Source organism: Myxine glutinosa, chromosome 2, assembly GCF_964187855.1.
Source record: "Myxine glutinosa chromosome 2, kmMyxGlut1.1, whole genome shotgun sequence".
NCBI classification, from domain to species: domain Eukaryota; kingdom Metazoa; phylum Chordata; class Myxini; order Myxiniformes; family Myxinidae; genus Myxine; species Myxine glutinosa.
The window spans coordinates 217,596,766-217,613,795 of record NC_136262.1 but is presented as its reverse complement, the minus strand read 5'-3'; the positions used below and the strand labels follow the sequence as shown (position 1 = coordinate 217,613,795).

The following is a 17,030-nucleotide window of genomic DNA, read 5'->3' as shown; positions in this document are numbered from 1 at the left end:
TAAATTTGTTAGGCCCAAATTTTGGAACACCAATTGTGTTATTACAGTAACAATTGGTGTCTGGGTGTGAGATTCGGGGCCTGAACCAAATTTTTTAAAATAAAAAAAAAACATCTAGAAAAAAATTTGGTCAAAATTACGAGCTGCCGAAATTTGTTTTGTTTAAAGCAAAACCCGAATTTTGAAATCGCGCCATGGCTGGTCAAGGCGACGGGATGCCGGTGGGAGAGCTAGAAGAGGGGTTAGGAGTAACCCAGGATCAAATGGAGGGGAGCAATGAGGAGGCGGTTGAGGGAATATCAGACGCACAAAATGGCGCCTCGCACATGGCTACGGCGGCCGCACCCGCTGCACAAGTGGGAGGGATGGCCCAAATGCAGGCCCTCATGGAGCAATTTATGGCGCAAATGCAGGCGTCCCTCAAACTGCAGGGTGAGCAAATGGGGAACCGAATGGATGCTCAGAGTGAGCAAATGAAGGCTCAGAGTGAGCAAATGGGGAACCGGATGGATGCTCAGGGTGAGCGATTGGAGGGCCAAATGGGGGTAATGAGGGACGAAGCGAGGGGTACTGGTGAGGGGTTAGACAAGAAATTTGGGAAGTTAGACAATAATTTTGAGGGGTTAGACAACGGGATAAAAGAGGTGAGACATGGGTTAACGGGGGTGGAAAATAGAATGGCTGCCCAGGAGAATCAGATAGAGGGGATGAAAAATGGGTTAATGGGGCTAGAAAATAGGATGGAGGACAAATTGCGGGAAATAGGGGAACAATCTGCCAGGGAAATCAAACGAATGGGAAACCAGATAGAGGAGGTGCAAATCGGGTTAGAAAGTAAACTGGATGCTCAGAGGGATGAATTGGGACAGATGAGGGTGGCATCTACAAAAGAGATGGGGGAGATGAAAGAGGAGATACGACGAGGTGTGGGTGAGGAGGTTTCGGGGCTACGCGAGGCGGTAAAGCGAGGTGAGAAGCGTATGGAGAAAGAGGTGAGAAATAATACGGCAAAGTTACAGGGGGGAATAGAAGATCTGACGAAGGGAGTAGAACAGCTGACAGTCGGACAAAGGGAACTAGCGGACCAAGTGGAAAAGAACACTGCAATCATCGGGGGTTTGAAAGCGACACAAAAGGACATTAAAAACGAATTAATAGCAACACAAAAGGAATGTCAGATGGTACATGAGGGGTTGACGAAGAAGTTGGAGGAGGTGACAGAAGTGATGGAGACGAAGGACCGAGAGGTGAGGACGCACATCGAAACGGTTAAGGTGGCGTTAGAGGAAGAGATAGAGGGGGCGCACCGGGAGATGAAGGAGGTAAAGGAAAAATTAGAGGAGGTGGAAGAGGGGGTGAGTGAAATTAAGAAGAGACGGAGGGAAACTAAGAGGGAGATAAAGGAGGAAGTCATGGAATATGTACAAGGTCTGTGTTCAAATCATGATGAGGTGCTCACTAACCAAATAAAAAGTTTGCAGGTGGCAGAGGAGGTGCGACGACGAAGCACGGAGGTGAGTGGCAATGTGTATGATGTGAGGGGAGATTCAGTCGGCTTGGGGGGTGGTGTAGACCCGGGTGTTCGTGAGGGACCAATGGTAAGTGGTATGACTGGTCCGGAGTGGATGGACAGGGGAGGTGTGCAAGGAGGTTTGGCTATGGGGAGTGAGGGGGGTGCTGGTGAGCAAGGATGTGGGGGTATGGCGTGGGTAGCGGGTTGCGGAGGGGCGACCCAGGCATCGACACCAGGAGGGGTAGTGTTTGGAGGGACGGGGGACGCGCGGGAGCCCCCCGGAAATAACGTACTGTGGGAGCCCGAACGGGTTGGTCCCGCGTTGATCCCACAAGGAGTGACGCGCGGGGTCCGACCTTCAGGCACCCACAAGGTCCCACTCGCGCCGTATGACGGCAAGAGTGATTTGAGGGCGTACCTGGCGCAGTTTGAGTATGTGTGTAAAGGCAACGGTTGGAATCCGGACGAAGGTGGAGTACACCTGGTGGGGGCACTGCGCGGTGCGGCGGCGGAGGTGCTGACGGCTTTACCACCGGGTGCTCTCACCCTGCCAGCTCTCCGTGCGGCATTAATTAATCGGTTCGGCATTGAACAGCAAAGCGAGCTTGTTAAAGCCCAACTTGCGCAGCGAAAACGCAAGCCCCAGGAGACCATCGGGGAACTTGCTCACGATATTCGCCGCGCGGTCGGGATTGCACACGTGGACATGGCAGCGAGTTCCCAGGAAAGCCTGGCGCTGGATCACTTTATTCAGGCCCTTCCGGATCTGGAGCTCCGGCAACAGCTCGCCATGTGGCGCCCGCAAACCATGAGTCAGGCGGCCGACGCTGCAGCCCGTTGGGAAGCAGCGAGGCCCCTGGCCCGGGGAGGCGAGCGCCACGCAGTGGCGGTGCGTCAGATGGGGCCCGTGATGGGGGGCGGCCCCCCAAGGGGGCCCGCCCCCGACGGGGGCCCTGACCTGGAGAGCATGGTCCAGAGGTTAGTGGATCGGCGCCTGGCGGGACCTGGACCATGGCAGGCGGCCCCAGCGGTGGCACCCGGTAATCCCCGACAGAGTACCCCAATTCGGACATACAGGGGGGGGAATTTGGAATACCGGAGGCAAGCACCTTACCAGGTGAGGTGCTATAATTGTGCTCGGATGGGTCACCGTGCATGGGAGTGTCGAGCTCCGCGCCGGGACGTTTCCCGCCAACCGATGCCCTCAACTCCGCCCCGTATAGATCGGCCTAGCCGACCTCAGACACCCCCCCGCCAGGGCCCGGGAAACTAGAACGTGCCGGGCATGCAGGGTGGTGTTCGGCAGTAGGGGATGGGGAGAAGCCCTCGTTGACGCGACAGGTCATTCATTGTGGCCGAATTGGGACGGGTAGTTTGACAATTCGGTGCAAAATTGCCGGCGTGGGGGTAGACGCCGTGGTGGACACGGGAGCCAGCGCCACGATCATCAGCCCCGTGGTCCTTAATTCGAGTGCAGACGGCTGGGGTAAAATCCAGCGTCTGGAAAATCATAGTTTGCAGTTGGCTACCGGGGCAACGGCTCCGATCATAGGGCGTGGTTTTGTGACCCTCAAGTTGGGATCGGTAAAGCAAGAGATAGAGGTTTGGGTGGCGGAGGTGTGCGACCCATGCTTAATAGGGTTGGATTTGTTGACTGCCAGCGGTTGTAAAATCGACTTGAGTCGGGGGATCCTGCGATGGGGAGTGGAGGAGCTACCATTGGAGGGGGTGAGCACGGCCGAGAGGGTGGAGCTGGAGGCTCCTGAGGCCGTGACCATCCCTCCAGGGGCCGAGGCCATCGTGCCGGCCCGATGGTCAGCTCGCCCGACATGGCAGGAATCCTGCGGCCTGGTCGAACCGGTGGCAGCGCTATCCATACCTGGTTTAATCGTGGGCCGTACCCTTGTAAAAACGGACGGGCCGGTGGTGGCCGTCCGAGTAATTAATATTAGCACAGAACCACGCACTATAGTGAGGGGCACGAAGGTAGCTGGCTGCACCCCAGTTAGAGAAGTCGCGTCAGTGAGGGGCGAGAACGTCCAGCCGAGCCGGCCCCTGGGGGAGCCTTCAATAAGTTCTAGGAATTGGCCCGATCCCATTTACGAGATGGTAAATCGTAGTAGTGTAGAGTTGGGAGGTACCCAGAGGGAGGCCTTACACAAACTGGTTGGGTCCCATTTGGACCTCTTCTCCTTGTCCACCGAGGATATTGGACGTACGGGCCTGGTGAAACATCAGATCCACACCGGTGAGGCCCGGCCTATTCGTCAGGCCGCCCGACGGCTCACTTGGAGCAAGAGGGCGGAAGCTGACGAGCAGGTTGAAAAAATGCTCGACGCAGGTGTGATCGAGCCCTCGGGAAGTCCTTGGATGTCACCTGTTGTGCTGGTCAAAAAGAAGGATGGGACCACGCGGTTCTGCGTGGACTATCGCCAGCTAAACAACGTGACACTCAAGGACTCATATCCCCTGCCAAGAATTGATGACACCCTCGATGCCGTTGCGGGCTCAAATTGGTTCTCGACTTTGGACCTCAAGAGTGGGTATTGGCAGGTGGAAATGGATAGGGCAGGGAAGGAGAAAACGGCATTTTCCACAGGTAAGGGACTGTATCAGTTTACTGTGATGCCGTTTGGTTTGTGTAACGCCCCCGCCACCTTTTAAAGATTTATGGAGCATGTACTAGGCGGCATGCCATGGCAATCATGCCTGGTGTACCTGGATGACGTCCTAGTACATGCCAAAACGTTCCCCCAGGCAGTAGCTAATTTGGACCAGGTGTTCGGGTGCCTCAGACAGGCAGGGTTGAAGCTGAACCCGAGTAAGTGCACTTTGTTTGCAAGGGAGGTGGCCTATCTAGGTCACGTGATCGGCCGCGAGGGGGTAAAAACGGACCCAGACAAAATTAAAGCGGTAGAGGAGTGGCCCGCACCACGTACCATCAAGGAGGTGCGGGGATTTTTGGGACTCTGCTCCTACTACCGGCGCTTTGTGGCGAAATTTGCGGAGTTGGCCCGTCCCCTCCACCGGCTTACGGAGAAGGGGACGCGATTTAATTGGACACGGGAGTGCCACGAGGCCTTCCAAAAATTGAAGGGGTGTCTAACATCCGCACCCCTTCTAGCTTACCCCACTAGTGACGGGGCATTTACCCTGGACACGGATGCGAGCCAGGAAGGATTGGGCGCAGTTTTGTCTCAGACACAGGAGGGCGTGGAGAGAGTGATTGGTTACTATAGTCGGGCCTTAAGTAGGCCCGAGCGAAATTATTGCGTCACTCGCAAAGAGTTATTGGCCATGCTGGCTGCCATGAACCATTTCCACCCGTACCTGTACGGGCGGAAATTTTTGGTTAGAACTGACCATTCCTCCTTGCAATGGCTCCTTCGGTTCAAGGAACCGGAGGGCCAAATTGCAAGGTGGTTGTAAAAGTTGCAGCAGTACGATTTTGATGTGGCCCATAGGGCCGGGAAGGCCCATGGTAATGCGGACGCACTCTCTCGGCGTCCTTGTCTGGGGGAAAACTGTAAATTTTGTGCGAGACACGAGGAGAGGGAGCAATTGGGCGATTCTGCCCCGATTCTCGTCGTCCGGGCAACCCGGGTGAGAGGGCCAATTTTGCCACTAACCGCGGACGAGGAATTTGGAGATTTGGCATGGAGCACGGCCCAGCAGGAGGATCCTGTCCTGGGGCCAGTGTTCAATTGGGTCAAATTGGGGCAAAGACCAAAGGGGGAAGAGGTCACCCCCCTTGGGGCGCAAACAAAGGCGTATTGGGCTCAGTGGCAGACCCTGGAATTGAAAGGCAACATCTTGTATCGCAAGTGGGTGGAGGTTCCCTCTGATAGAACTTCCTGGCTGGTGATAGTCCCTGACAAATTCAAGAACGTCATATTGCAACAGGTGCATGATACCCGCTCCGGCGGCCATTTGGGCAGGACAAAGACAATATCTCGGGCCCGCCGGAGGTTCTATTGGGTGAATATGGGGCGCGACATACAGGACTGGTGTCGGAGATGCGACGCCTGTTCTGCCAAAAAGGGACCAGCACGGAGGATGAGGGCCCCCCTTCAATTACATCAGGTGGGGGCCCCCCTTGAGCAGGTGGCTATGGATATTCTAGGACCGCTGCCCCGCACCCGCCAAGGTAATAAGTATATCCTCGTTGTAATGGACTATTTCACCAAGTGGACGGAGGCCTATGCCCTCCCCAACCAAGAAGCAGGGGTGGTAGCACAGGCCTTCGTAGAAGGATTTGTATGTCGGCACGGGATTCCACAGGAGCTGCACACCGATCAGGGACGAAATTTTGAGAGCCAATTACTAAAAGATGTGTGCAGACTCCTGTCAATTCGGAAAACAAGAACCACGCCCTTGCGGCCACAATCTGACGGGATGGTGGAACGGTTCAACAGAACATTGATACAACAACTGGCATTGTTCACCACCACCCGTCAGGATGACTGGGACGAACATCTCCCGTACCTGTTGATGGCCTACCGAACTAGCCAGCACGGGGCCACCGCATGCAGTCCAGCGTTGCTTATGTATGGGCGGGAGTTACGGGCTCCCGCCGACTTGCTATGCGGTCCCGTGCCAGACACCACGGATACACCGCCGAGGGAGGGTTACGCACGTCACCTGGAGGAAGGCATGGAGCGGGTCCATGCCTTCGCCCGCCGCCAGCTCCATCTGGCGGGGGCCAAGATGAAGCGCAGGTACGACGACCGGAGCCAGGGGAGTCAATACGCTCCGGGGATGAAGATTTGGTTCTTTAATCCCCGGAGGCGGAAGGGAAGGTGCCCAAAACTCACCTCCCCCTGGCAAGGCCCAGGAGTCGTCCTGTCGCAAATCTGTGACGTGGTCATTAAGATCAAAATGGGGCCACGGACCCCCCCTCGGATCGTCCATGCCGACCGGATAAGACCTTATGCCGGCGAGCAGGCGCCCTCATGGATCGCCTCGGCTCTAGATGCCGAGGCAGGACCCAGTACCGCTTGCGACGGGGGCTCGTAGCGTCAGAGGACTGGGGGGATGGTAGTGAGAGATGCCCCGATGTGGTGGGATGGCAACTCTGTCATCCCTCACGTGTGGGGCAAATGCGCAATAGTTTATGGGGTGTATGGCAGTGAAAACTAGCCCGGGTGGGTTAGGTTATATTGATAGGGATCTAGCGAAGATGACATTAGGTGACGTTAAGGTTAGATAGCGACTGATACCTGTAGTGGGGACGCAGGTAGTTTAGTGTGGATGATAATGACGTGGGAGCGCAATAGTTTAAAGGGACGACTGGGAAGCGCAAGTTTCAGAAGGGAGTAGTTAGCTGAGATGATGCCGTGTGTGTGAAGATTGAACAGGTGAGAATTGAACAGGTGTGATTGCACAGGTGTGCAACTGAACAGGTGAATGGAGCAGTGTATGAGGGAGTAGTGGTGATTGTGTGTTGTGTTGACCAACTGGTCCAGGAAAAGGAGGAGGGTGCAGGTGGCACCAGGTGAGATTGCACAGGTGTGCAACGACAGGTGAATGGAGGACAGGTGTATGGAGTATTGGAATGGATGGTCGTGGAGTGAGTATGGTGGAAATTGTGGAGTGGAGGGGATGGTGCGAAGGTGTGGATGGGGGAAGAGTGGACCCCCATCACGGATACCCGGGGCGGGTAGTGTAAGTGTTAGGTAGAGGGTACAGGTAAATTGTGGTTGGATATTGGCATCTGTGGTGCGGGTGAAAGAATGGTCTTTGAATGGGTGCAGCAGTGTGGTGGAAATGGCTGGGCGTGTAGCCTGTTAGTGTGTGTAGTTGGTTTGGGCACTCCACCACTGTGAGGATGTCGGCCAGGTGAGGCCGCAGGTGGGCTCTGGGAGCCGGTAGTAGTTGTTGTGGATGGGGCCCGAGGATCCGGAGGACGGACCCGGGTAGCCCAGTGCCAGAGGGCACCGAGTGGGGTGACAGAGCCAGGAGGGGCCTGCCCCAGTTAGATAGGTTAGGGTGAGGAGCTAGGTAAGCTCGGGTGGCAACTACAGTGGTGAAGGTGTGCAGGTGGGTAGACCTGTTGGGAGAGCTACACGTCGCAGCCCAGAAATTGTGCGAGGGCACCGGGAGATGAATCGGGGGAGTGAGACCCCAAATTGAGAAGCACCACAGTTTGGTCAATGGGAATTGGTTTTTAGAACCCATAGTGTAAGTGGCCAATGGATTGGCAGGGAAAGACCCCGGGTAGTGTAAAGTGTGTTAAAATCATTTAGAGGATAGCTAGGATGAAGGATCTCCTCGCACCATCTGCATCCACTCACCTGAGGTGACAGGTACTCCACACCATGCCATGGTTTGATTATTTTTTATGATGCAAATGTTTGGATTGTGAGACGCATCATGACGTGGGTGTGACATTGTGCTTTGTTGTTCCATCTCTTCCTCCCTATGAGGATTGATGATGAATTGGGTGATGGCAAATTTTGGTTAGAGGGATTGTGGAGACGAATTTGGTATAGGAGAAATATGGGGAAGACGTGACAGTAGTGACGAATTTGTAAATGTGTAGATTTTTGTACATATGGGGTAAGGGCAAGGGTAGGGTAGGTGACAGGGGGGTGACGTACGGTAGGGACGAGCTTTCTCACTTCGCCCTCCGTACGCATTTCGCCTTGCATTGCCTTATTGATGTGTACCCTTGTGACCTTGCCCCTCGCTCATTTGTCTTTCCCCTTTTGTCTCCCACATGACCTGTGCGCCATTGGGTGCCGAGGGGAGCGTGCGTGGGTCGGCCATTGTGTGCCCGAAATTCCCAGAACCAGCTGTCTGCATCGATGCACCACATTATGGACCACATGTCTGTGGCCGAGCACCACTTATGGACCCCATGGGTTGGGGCATGGCCCCTCTGCTGGAACCGGCCATGAGGGCCCGAAATCTTGCTGGCGGACCTTGGCCACAGGGCACCGATGCCCCACAGGTGAACCACACGTAGTCGGCCCCTGTGGGCCATAAATAAAATAAAAACGGACACGTTAGGTGCATTCTTTTATTGCAAATAGGCCGCCAGCAAGGGAAGATGACAACACCAGGAAAATAATAATAACCAGCAGAGGGAGCCGAAGAGCAAGAGACACCTGCAGGGTTTGGGTTTGTTGGCTTTATTTTATTGATGAACAATGGTGACTGCACCGATTGGTGCTTGGGTGTGTATTGGTGCGTTTTTGGGTGCTTTAATGGTGCATCGATGCAGAGCAGACTGTCTCCCCCCCAGAAAGAACAATTACAGGTCCTGGGTTAGTTTTGTAAATAAAAATAGCGTCATTGTAAATAATGCTTCCCACCGTCAGTGTATAGTTTGAAGACCATTCCGCAATTCGGTTAACTGTGGGCGTAAGTCTGTTAGGCAGGGTGCAATGGAGCAGCGGAACACATTTATTTATGTCGCACTCAGGGTCAGGTTAAAAGTAGAGGGAACTACACCTACGTGTCACACTAAAAGTAAAAGTTGTAGGCCCGGGACGTGCCTAAGAGGAGGAGGGTGCAGTGTTGCGGATATGAGGACTGTATATTTTTTTTGATTGTGTTGTATTGTGGTAAATTGGTGTGAATTATTATTAGGGGACCAGAGGTACCCTTTTGAAATTGCTCAGATTATTATTATTATTATTAGGGGACCAGAGGTACCCTTTTGAAATTGCTCAGATTATTATTATTATTATTATTATTATTATTATGATTCCACGAAATTTGTGTCGGACCTACAGGCCACACCTTTCATCGTAGGAATCTGAAACTTGGACCATGTATGGGACCCCATCTGACTTGATGCATATCCTAAGTATGACGTCATAGGTAATGTATAGTGGCGGCCATGTTGGATTTAGTGAAAATCTTAAAAAGCTATCTCCTCCTTCATCTTTTGACCTATTGAGTTGAAACTTGGCACACATATACTACACCCCAAGGCGAAGAAGGCTATGTTCGCCGATTTTTCATTTTTTGCTTAATTAGTCTATGGCGCGCCAATTAAGAAAATGCTGACTCAGCATTTCTTTTATTTAATTAATATTGTGATGCCTGAACTTTGTATCGACCTACAGGCCAAACCGTTGGTCAGATGAACTTGATACCTTGACCACTTATAGTACGTCACTTGATTGTATACATATCATAAATACGACGTCATAGGTCACGTGACATGGCGGCCATATTGGATTTAATGCAAACCTTTAAAATGAATCCCCACCTTCATTTTTCTACCGATTGAGTTGTAACTTTGACCACTTATGGTATGGCAGGTGATTGTATACGTAGCATAAATATGACGTCATAGGTCACGTGACATGGCGGCCATATTGGATTTTTTGAAAACCTTTAAAATGGATCCCTGCCTTCATTTTTCAATCGATTGAGTTGAAACTTTGACCACTTATGGTATGGTATGTGATTGTATACGTATCACAAATATGACGTCATAGGTCATGTGACCTGGCGGCCATATTGGATTTTATGAAAACCTTAAAAATGGATCCCTGCCTTCATTTTTCGATCGATTCAGTTGAAACTTTGAACAATCGGATCCGGGCTGTCGTCAACGACTCTGGCGAGCACCCCTCCAATTAGGATGGAGTTCTCTGGTCCCCGGATGATCACTGCCCGCAGTTTTAATTAGGGGACCAGAGGTACCCTTTTGAAATCGTCCGGATTATTATTATTATTATTATTCTGATTCCATGAAATTTGTGTCGGACCTACAGGCCACACCTTTCATCGTAGGAATCTGAAACTTTGACCATGTATGGGACCCCATCTGACTTGATGCATATCCTAAGTATGACGTCATAGGTAATGTATAGTGGCGGCCATGTTGGATTTAGTGAAAATCTTAAAAAGCTATCTCCTCCTTCATTTTTTGACCTATTGAGTTGAAACTTGGCACACATATACTACACCCCAAGACGAAGAACGCTGAGTTCGCCGATTTTTCATTTTTTGATTAATTAGTCTATGGCGGGCCAATTAAAAATTTTCATTTGTCCAAAAAGTGCAAAAATTGGCACACATATACTACACCCCAAGGTGAAGAATGCTGTCATCTCCGATTTTTAATTTTTTGCTTAATTAGTCTGTGGCGCGCCAATTAAGAAAGTGCTGACTGTGCATTTCTTTATTTAATTAATATTGTGATGCCATGAACTTGGTATTGGACCTACAGGTCACACCTTTCATCGTAGGAATTTGAAACTTTGACCATGTATGGGACACCATCTGACTTGATGCATATCCTAAGTATGACGTCATAGGTCACGTATTGTGGCGGCCATGTTGGATTTAGTGAAAATCTTAAAAAGCTATCTCCTCCTTCATTTTTTGACCTATTGAGTTGAAACTTGGCACACATATACTACACCCCAAGACGAAGAACGCTGAGTTCGCCGATTTTTCATTTTTTGCTTAATTAGTCTGTGGCGTGCCAATTAAAAAAGTTCATTTGTTCAAAAAGTGCAAAAATTGGCACACATATACTACACCCCAAGCTGAAGAAAGCTGTCATCTCCGATTTTTCATTTTTTGCTTAATTAGTCTGTGGCGCGCCAATTAAAAAAGTGCTGATTCTTTATTTAATTAATATTGTGATGCCATGAACCTGGTATCGACTTGGCATGGAGAGGAACTTGGGATGGACCTGCAGGTCACACCTTTCATCGTAGGAATTTCAAACTTTGACCATGTATGGGACAAACATCTGACTTGATGCATATCCTAAGTATGACGTCATAGGTAATGTATAGCGGCGGCCATGTTGGATTTTATGAAAACCTTTAAAATGGCTCCCTGCCTTCATTTTTCGATCGATTGAGTTGAAACTTTGAACAATCGGATCCGGGCTGTCGTCAACGACTCTGGCGAGCACCCCTCCAATTAGGATGGAGTTCTCTGGTCCCCGGATGATCACTGCCCGCAGTTTTAATTATTATTATTATTATTATTATTATGATTCCACGAAATTTGTGTCGGACCTACAGGCCACACCTTTCATCGTAGGAATCTGAAACTTGGACCATGTATGGGACCCCATCTGACTTGATGCATATCCTAAGTATGACGTCATAGGTAATGTATAGCGGCGGCCATGTTGGATTTAGTGAAAATCTTAAAAAGCTATCTCCTCCTTCATCTTTTGACCTATTGAGTTGAAACTTGGCACACATATACTACACCCCAAGGCGAAGAAGTCTATGTTCGCCGATTTTTCATTTTTTGCTTAATTAGTCTATGGCGCGCCAATTAAGAAAATGCTGACTCAGCATTTCTTTTATTTAATTAATATTGTGATGCCTGAACTTTGTATCGACCTACAGGCCAAACCGTTGGTCAGATGAACTTGATACCTTGACCACTTATAGTACGTCACTTGATTGTATACATATCATAAATATGACGTCATAGGTCACGTGACATGGCGGCCATATTGGATTTTATGAAAACCTTTAAAATGGCTCCCTGCCTTCATTTTTCGATCGATTGAGTTGAAACTTTGAACAATCGGATCCGGGCTGTCGTCAACGACTCTGGCGAGCACCCCTCCAATAAGGATGGAGTTCTCTGGTCCCCGGATGATCACTGCCCGCAGTTTTAATTATTGTTGTTATTGTTATTCGGTGCCTCCTGCCTCCGGAGCTGTGTAAAGATCAAAAGGGCGTTCCATAATTAGTCCACAAGCATACACGTCAGCCAATCATAGAATATCCATGTTCGATAGTTATATCTTATTCTGTGTTTTAGGATAAGGCTGTGTCTCCCATTAATAGAAATACTCCACTGCACCAGTGAAAGAGATAGATTCCCTTCATTCCCACTCCCAAAACTTCCATTCCCATTCCCAAAACCTCCCTTCCAATTGCCTTCCGCATTTTGGGCGGTTTTCTTCAACCACCATTGGCCACGAGGCAGGGTTGGGGGAAGAAAGGCGTGTCTCCACCTCGTCATAGAGGGGAGGAGTGAGCCAGCCCCACTCGACCAACCATGAGCCAGGGGTTTGGCTAGAGAGGGCGGAGGAAGAGCGATCGGGGAGGTTCGCAAAGGTTGAGGGGCGGGGGCCTATATAACCCAAGGCAGGGCGTGTCCAAAGAGAGATGCGCTTTTACAGAGGAGAGCAGAAGACAGAAAGGCCTTGAGTTGGACTAAGCAAGAGAGGAAGTTGTTGGCCTGGGTGGGACTAAGGAAGAGGGAGAAAGAGTCCTGAAGCTTGTGAGGGAAGGAGAGAGAACCCGTCACACCAACCTCCACCAAGCTCCGCGTTGGCTCCACCAAGCGTTAACCTCCACCAAGCTCCGTGTTGGCTCCACCAAGCGTTCACCTCCACCAAGCTCCGCGTTGGCTCCACCAAGCGTTCACCTCCACCAAGCTCCGCGTTGGCTCCACCAAGCGTTCACCTCCAGCCATCCACCTCCTGCCGTTCCTGTCATTCCCCGCGTGAGTCAGTGTCTTGTTTGTTCTGTCCTGGGTATTTAATTAAGTCTGTAGGTAAGCTAAAATTTGCACTGTGTCACCTGCGTCTTATGTGTTGTAAATAAAACTTGATTGCTCCTTTTTGCTTGTGTGTGTAAATAATAAACCCCATTACTCGTCTGTACGTCTTCTCGTTTGATTCCTTTTCCTCTTGCATTGCGTCGTTTTCGTCTTTTCCCCTCATTGAGCAGCTACGGTGCGATACGGCCAAAGTTCTGGGTGAATCGGGTGAGTCAGGGATCCTGTAACGGTCGCGGCAATACCAAACCGCTCGGTAACTAACATCTTAAACCGCGATCTGTAACAATATATATATATATATATTGCTACGGTTCTGAGATTTGTCCATATGACATCATTAAAGGCTAAAGGTTTGCCCCCCATAGTTAGTCCACGAGCAACACGTAGGCCCACTTAGAGTATTAGTTATGTCATAGTATGTGTGAGTATAGGCCATTTCCCGAGTAACATCTGCGTTGTGTAAAGACATGAGTTTAGGTCCTTTCATTTTTGCGCCACCCTCCAATTCCATCTATGGGCATAATTGATCCCGCGCCCCATTTGGCTGATCCACCCCGTTTGTTACGCTTTGGCTGCCCTTTGTTCGCTCGCTAGTCGAGTAACACGAGGTAGGCCTAAGGGGGAGGAGCACGGGGTCGGGGTGGGGCGGCGTCAAGGAGCGCGTCAGAGGCGATGACGGTAAGGGCCACCAGCCAACCAGGGCTCTAAGGGCATGGCGTGATAGGGCGTGGTACGGCGTGTCTGGCAAATGCTAGAAGGTTCGCGGGGCGTACTTATAAAAGCCTTGGCAAAAGCCCTTGAACAGGACTGTATCGAGAGGACCTTACTTACTCGCGAGAGGACTTGCGCTTTGTCAGAGGACTTATGAGAGAGGACTTGTACGAGGAAGACCTACCAGCAGCACTGACCCAAGGACTTTTGCAGGAGAAGACTTTGTGAAAGGACTTGATGGCACGATTGGCGTGTTAAAGGACTTGAAGGAATTGCGCTTTGTCAGAGGACTTATGAGAGAGGACTTGCATGAGAGAAGGCTGACCTGAAGAACTAAAAGGACTTTTACGGGAGCGCATTGAGAGCACTTCATTGTGTTAGCGCTTCGAGGCTATTCGCCTATTACGTACGCAGCCACGTCAGTGAACGCGGCAGAGCCGCCAGTGTTAACTGCCAGAGCCCAGACCCTACCATTCGCCCCGTATTATCCCGTGTGCGCCAACGACACGCGGAGAGCTCCTGCCGTCTCTACTATCCATCTTCGCGGTACGAGCTGGGGACTGGAGAGGGCTGACCATCCGTGGACGTGCCCTCCATCCCTGGACGTGCTGACCTTCATCTGCAATCCCCGTGTGAGTGTCTGTGTGTGAGACGGGCCCGTTTGTCTTGGGGTAGTAAGTTAAGACTGTTTTAAGGCTGCACTGTGTCCTCTTCTGCTGAACCATTGTAAATAGTGTGAATAAATCTTGTTATTCCTTTTCTTCTGAATTTGACCGCTTTTGTGATTTCCATCATTGGGTAAGCGTGGCACGAATAAGAACCGCTTGGATCGGGGTCTCGTAATTGATAACGGCTCGGATCACGTGTTCGCTACCGCTCGGCGTATCCACCAACACCCGTGATTCGGGCGAGGCTTATCTCCTCGTGAAAGGGGGCAGCGCTAGTACTTAGGTAATAGCGACTCTGGTCCTACAACCCTATTTAGCGCTGTCCGGAAAGGACGTCATAGGCCTCGGGTTGCGCCTGGTCAGTCAAAGACAAGGGGACTAATCCCCCCTTGGTAAGGGGAGAAGGCCGGCGCAGAGATCCGCAACAATATATATATATATATATATATATATATATATATATATATATATATATATATATATACAAATATACATTTACATATATGTATAAATATATATACACAAATGTAAATTTTTATTAAAAAAATAAAATTATGTATATATATGCATACACATTCATATGTATATAATTACCTCTGCCACCAAAGGTGGGTGGAGGTTATTTTTTCACCCCCTCTGTGAACATGCACTTAACACAACGAATATAATAAACATATGAAAGGTGCCATTAAATATTGTATTTAAATACAGCTATTATGGCTGAAGGAAGTTAATGACAGAAGTTGAAAGGCCTAGCTACTGACAATGGAGAAACACATAATGGGCAGGAGTGGGATGGTTAAATGAATAAGGTTAGAGAGCATAGCAGATGCTAGTAGGTACTGATTGACATGAGATAGTGAATGAATTGCTACTTAGGAGGACTAAAGGGAAGAATGGGGTTAAATGGCCACATTACGTTTTGAAATGATCATCAATTAATTTACTTTCCTCAGCATTCTGGCAAAGTGTAACCTAAGACCTTAGAATTTGAAATGAAAGTGCGTAAGTGAACAGAACGCTTGCAAGCTCAGATTCTGAAGTTATAGCCAGAACATTGACTCCCCACACCCTGCACACCCTCCTCCCTCCCATTTGCCCTCACAAAGTTCAGACTGGCTGTTTCAAAAGTATTGAAACTCGGCTAAAAGGCAGATATATCAAAGAGGATTAAAAATTCTGAAGACAATATTAACTGTGGTATGAATCACCAGATGACCATTTTAAAAGTCTTTATAATCTACTAGCAGGGATACCCGGCGTTGCCTGGTCTATTTTTTGTGGGGGCCTAAACACTTCCCTACACCAACTAACGAATGGGGTCAGGGATCATTTAATATTACCTTTCATGAAGCTGCAAAGGCTCAGACACGACAGAGCAATAAAAAAATCCAGTTATTTTTTCAAATTTTTCAAAAACGTTTTTTGCCTAAAACACTCTCTGGCACTCACTGAAGAACCTCTTACAGTTTGACGAAGACTCGTTCTGCCATCTCCGAGGAAAATGGTGACAGACACACGAACACACACACTACTCTCTTATAGTTTAGATTATAATGCTGCCTTGGGCCGAAGGAAAAGTTGGGAATGGCAGCTGCTAAGGAGAATACAAGGAACCATTGTGCTCGGTTAATCAGCGTGCCTCACCGCATCACGTCCGAGTGGTGGTAAGGAGTCCATCTCCTGTAGATCACCTTGCGCACGTTGAACCGCTTGCATGCTTGAGTTTATCGTCCCCACCAATGCCTGCTGTGCCGAAGACTGGAGAACAAACCCAGTTAGAAATCGAGCTTTAAGCTCTGTGGATAACATCAGGCTGTTGAGCACGAAAGAGGAGTCTGAATGTAAGAAGCATTGTGAAACACAGCAATTATCGTGCATTATTACATCTTCATGTGATCCTATTAAAACACTTGGTTCGACATTTATCGAGTACATTGCAATCATATAATTTATCATTCAATTTGATTTTTAAAATAGCACACTGAGCATTAGCAGATCGCAGACCATCGACACGACGATATACAGCATATAATTCTTTCACGGCTAAAACAAAGCGCCTAGGCCCCAAATTTTGGGGGTAGGTACTTCAGAATCTGGGCAAGGTTTTAAGCTACCACATGTTGGCCTTGAAAGCTGTTTTGCGGCCACCAAAAGGTGTATAATAATAGGATGTCAGGTTAGGCGGTGCTGCCGCCGGCCCGCGGGCAAAAAGGAACCACCATGAAGCCAACAGCTCCATAGCTTTTCGATGTCCAACACGTCCGGATACCCTCACCTTCTTATAAATTCATAAATTCAATCTTTTAGATAATTCCAAGTGGCTGGGTACATTTTTCCCAGGCAGTGCTGGGTACTCCTCTCCCTCCCATATAATACAATAAGGCAGGGACAGAGGACTCAACAATTAAGGACTCAACGCCTGTCTTCTACATTTTGTAAATAAGTACTTCTTAAGACAACGGATTTGGATGGGAAATACAGGACAAAGCAGGCAGAGGGAGAAAGAAAGATATGGTGAGGTCGAGATAAATCTTCTGCCATATTGGCACCGGATGGCACCAAGGGGAGGTGACGTGTGCAGGGACCAACACTGGGTCAGCACTCTCCTGATTGCCGGCTACTGGCCC

General features: G+C 49.7%; 1 protein-coding gene across 2 annotated transcripts in view; it reads right to left on the bottom strand.

Annotated features, from left to right (window-relative positions):
• LOC137420825 (talin-2) overlaps positions 1–17,030 on the bottom strand; it is a 432,847-nt gene that overhangs the window by 214,049 nt on the left and 201,768 nt on the right. For both annotated transcript variants that reach the window (XM_068106240.2, XM_068106243.2), the window contains exon 15: positions 16,048–16,161. In XM_068106240.2, the coding sequence (XP_067962341.2) occupies positions 16,048–16,161 (114 nt within the window). The remainder of the gene's footprint in view (positions 1–16,047; positions 16,162–17,030) is intronic.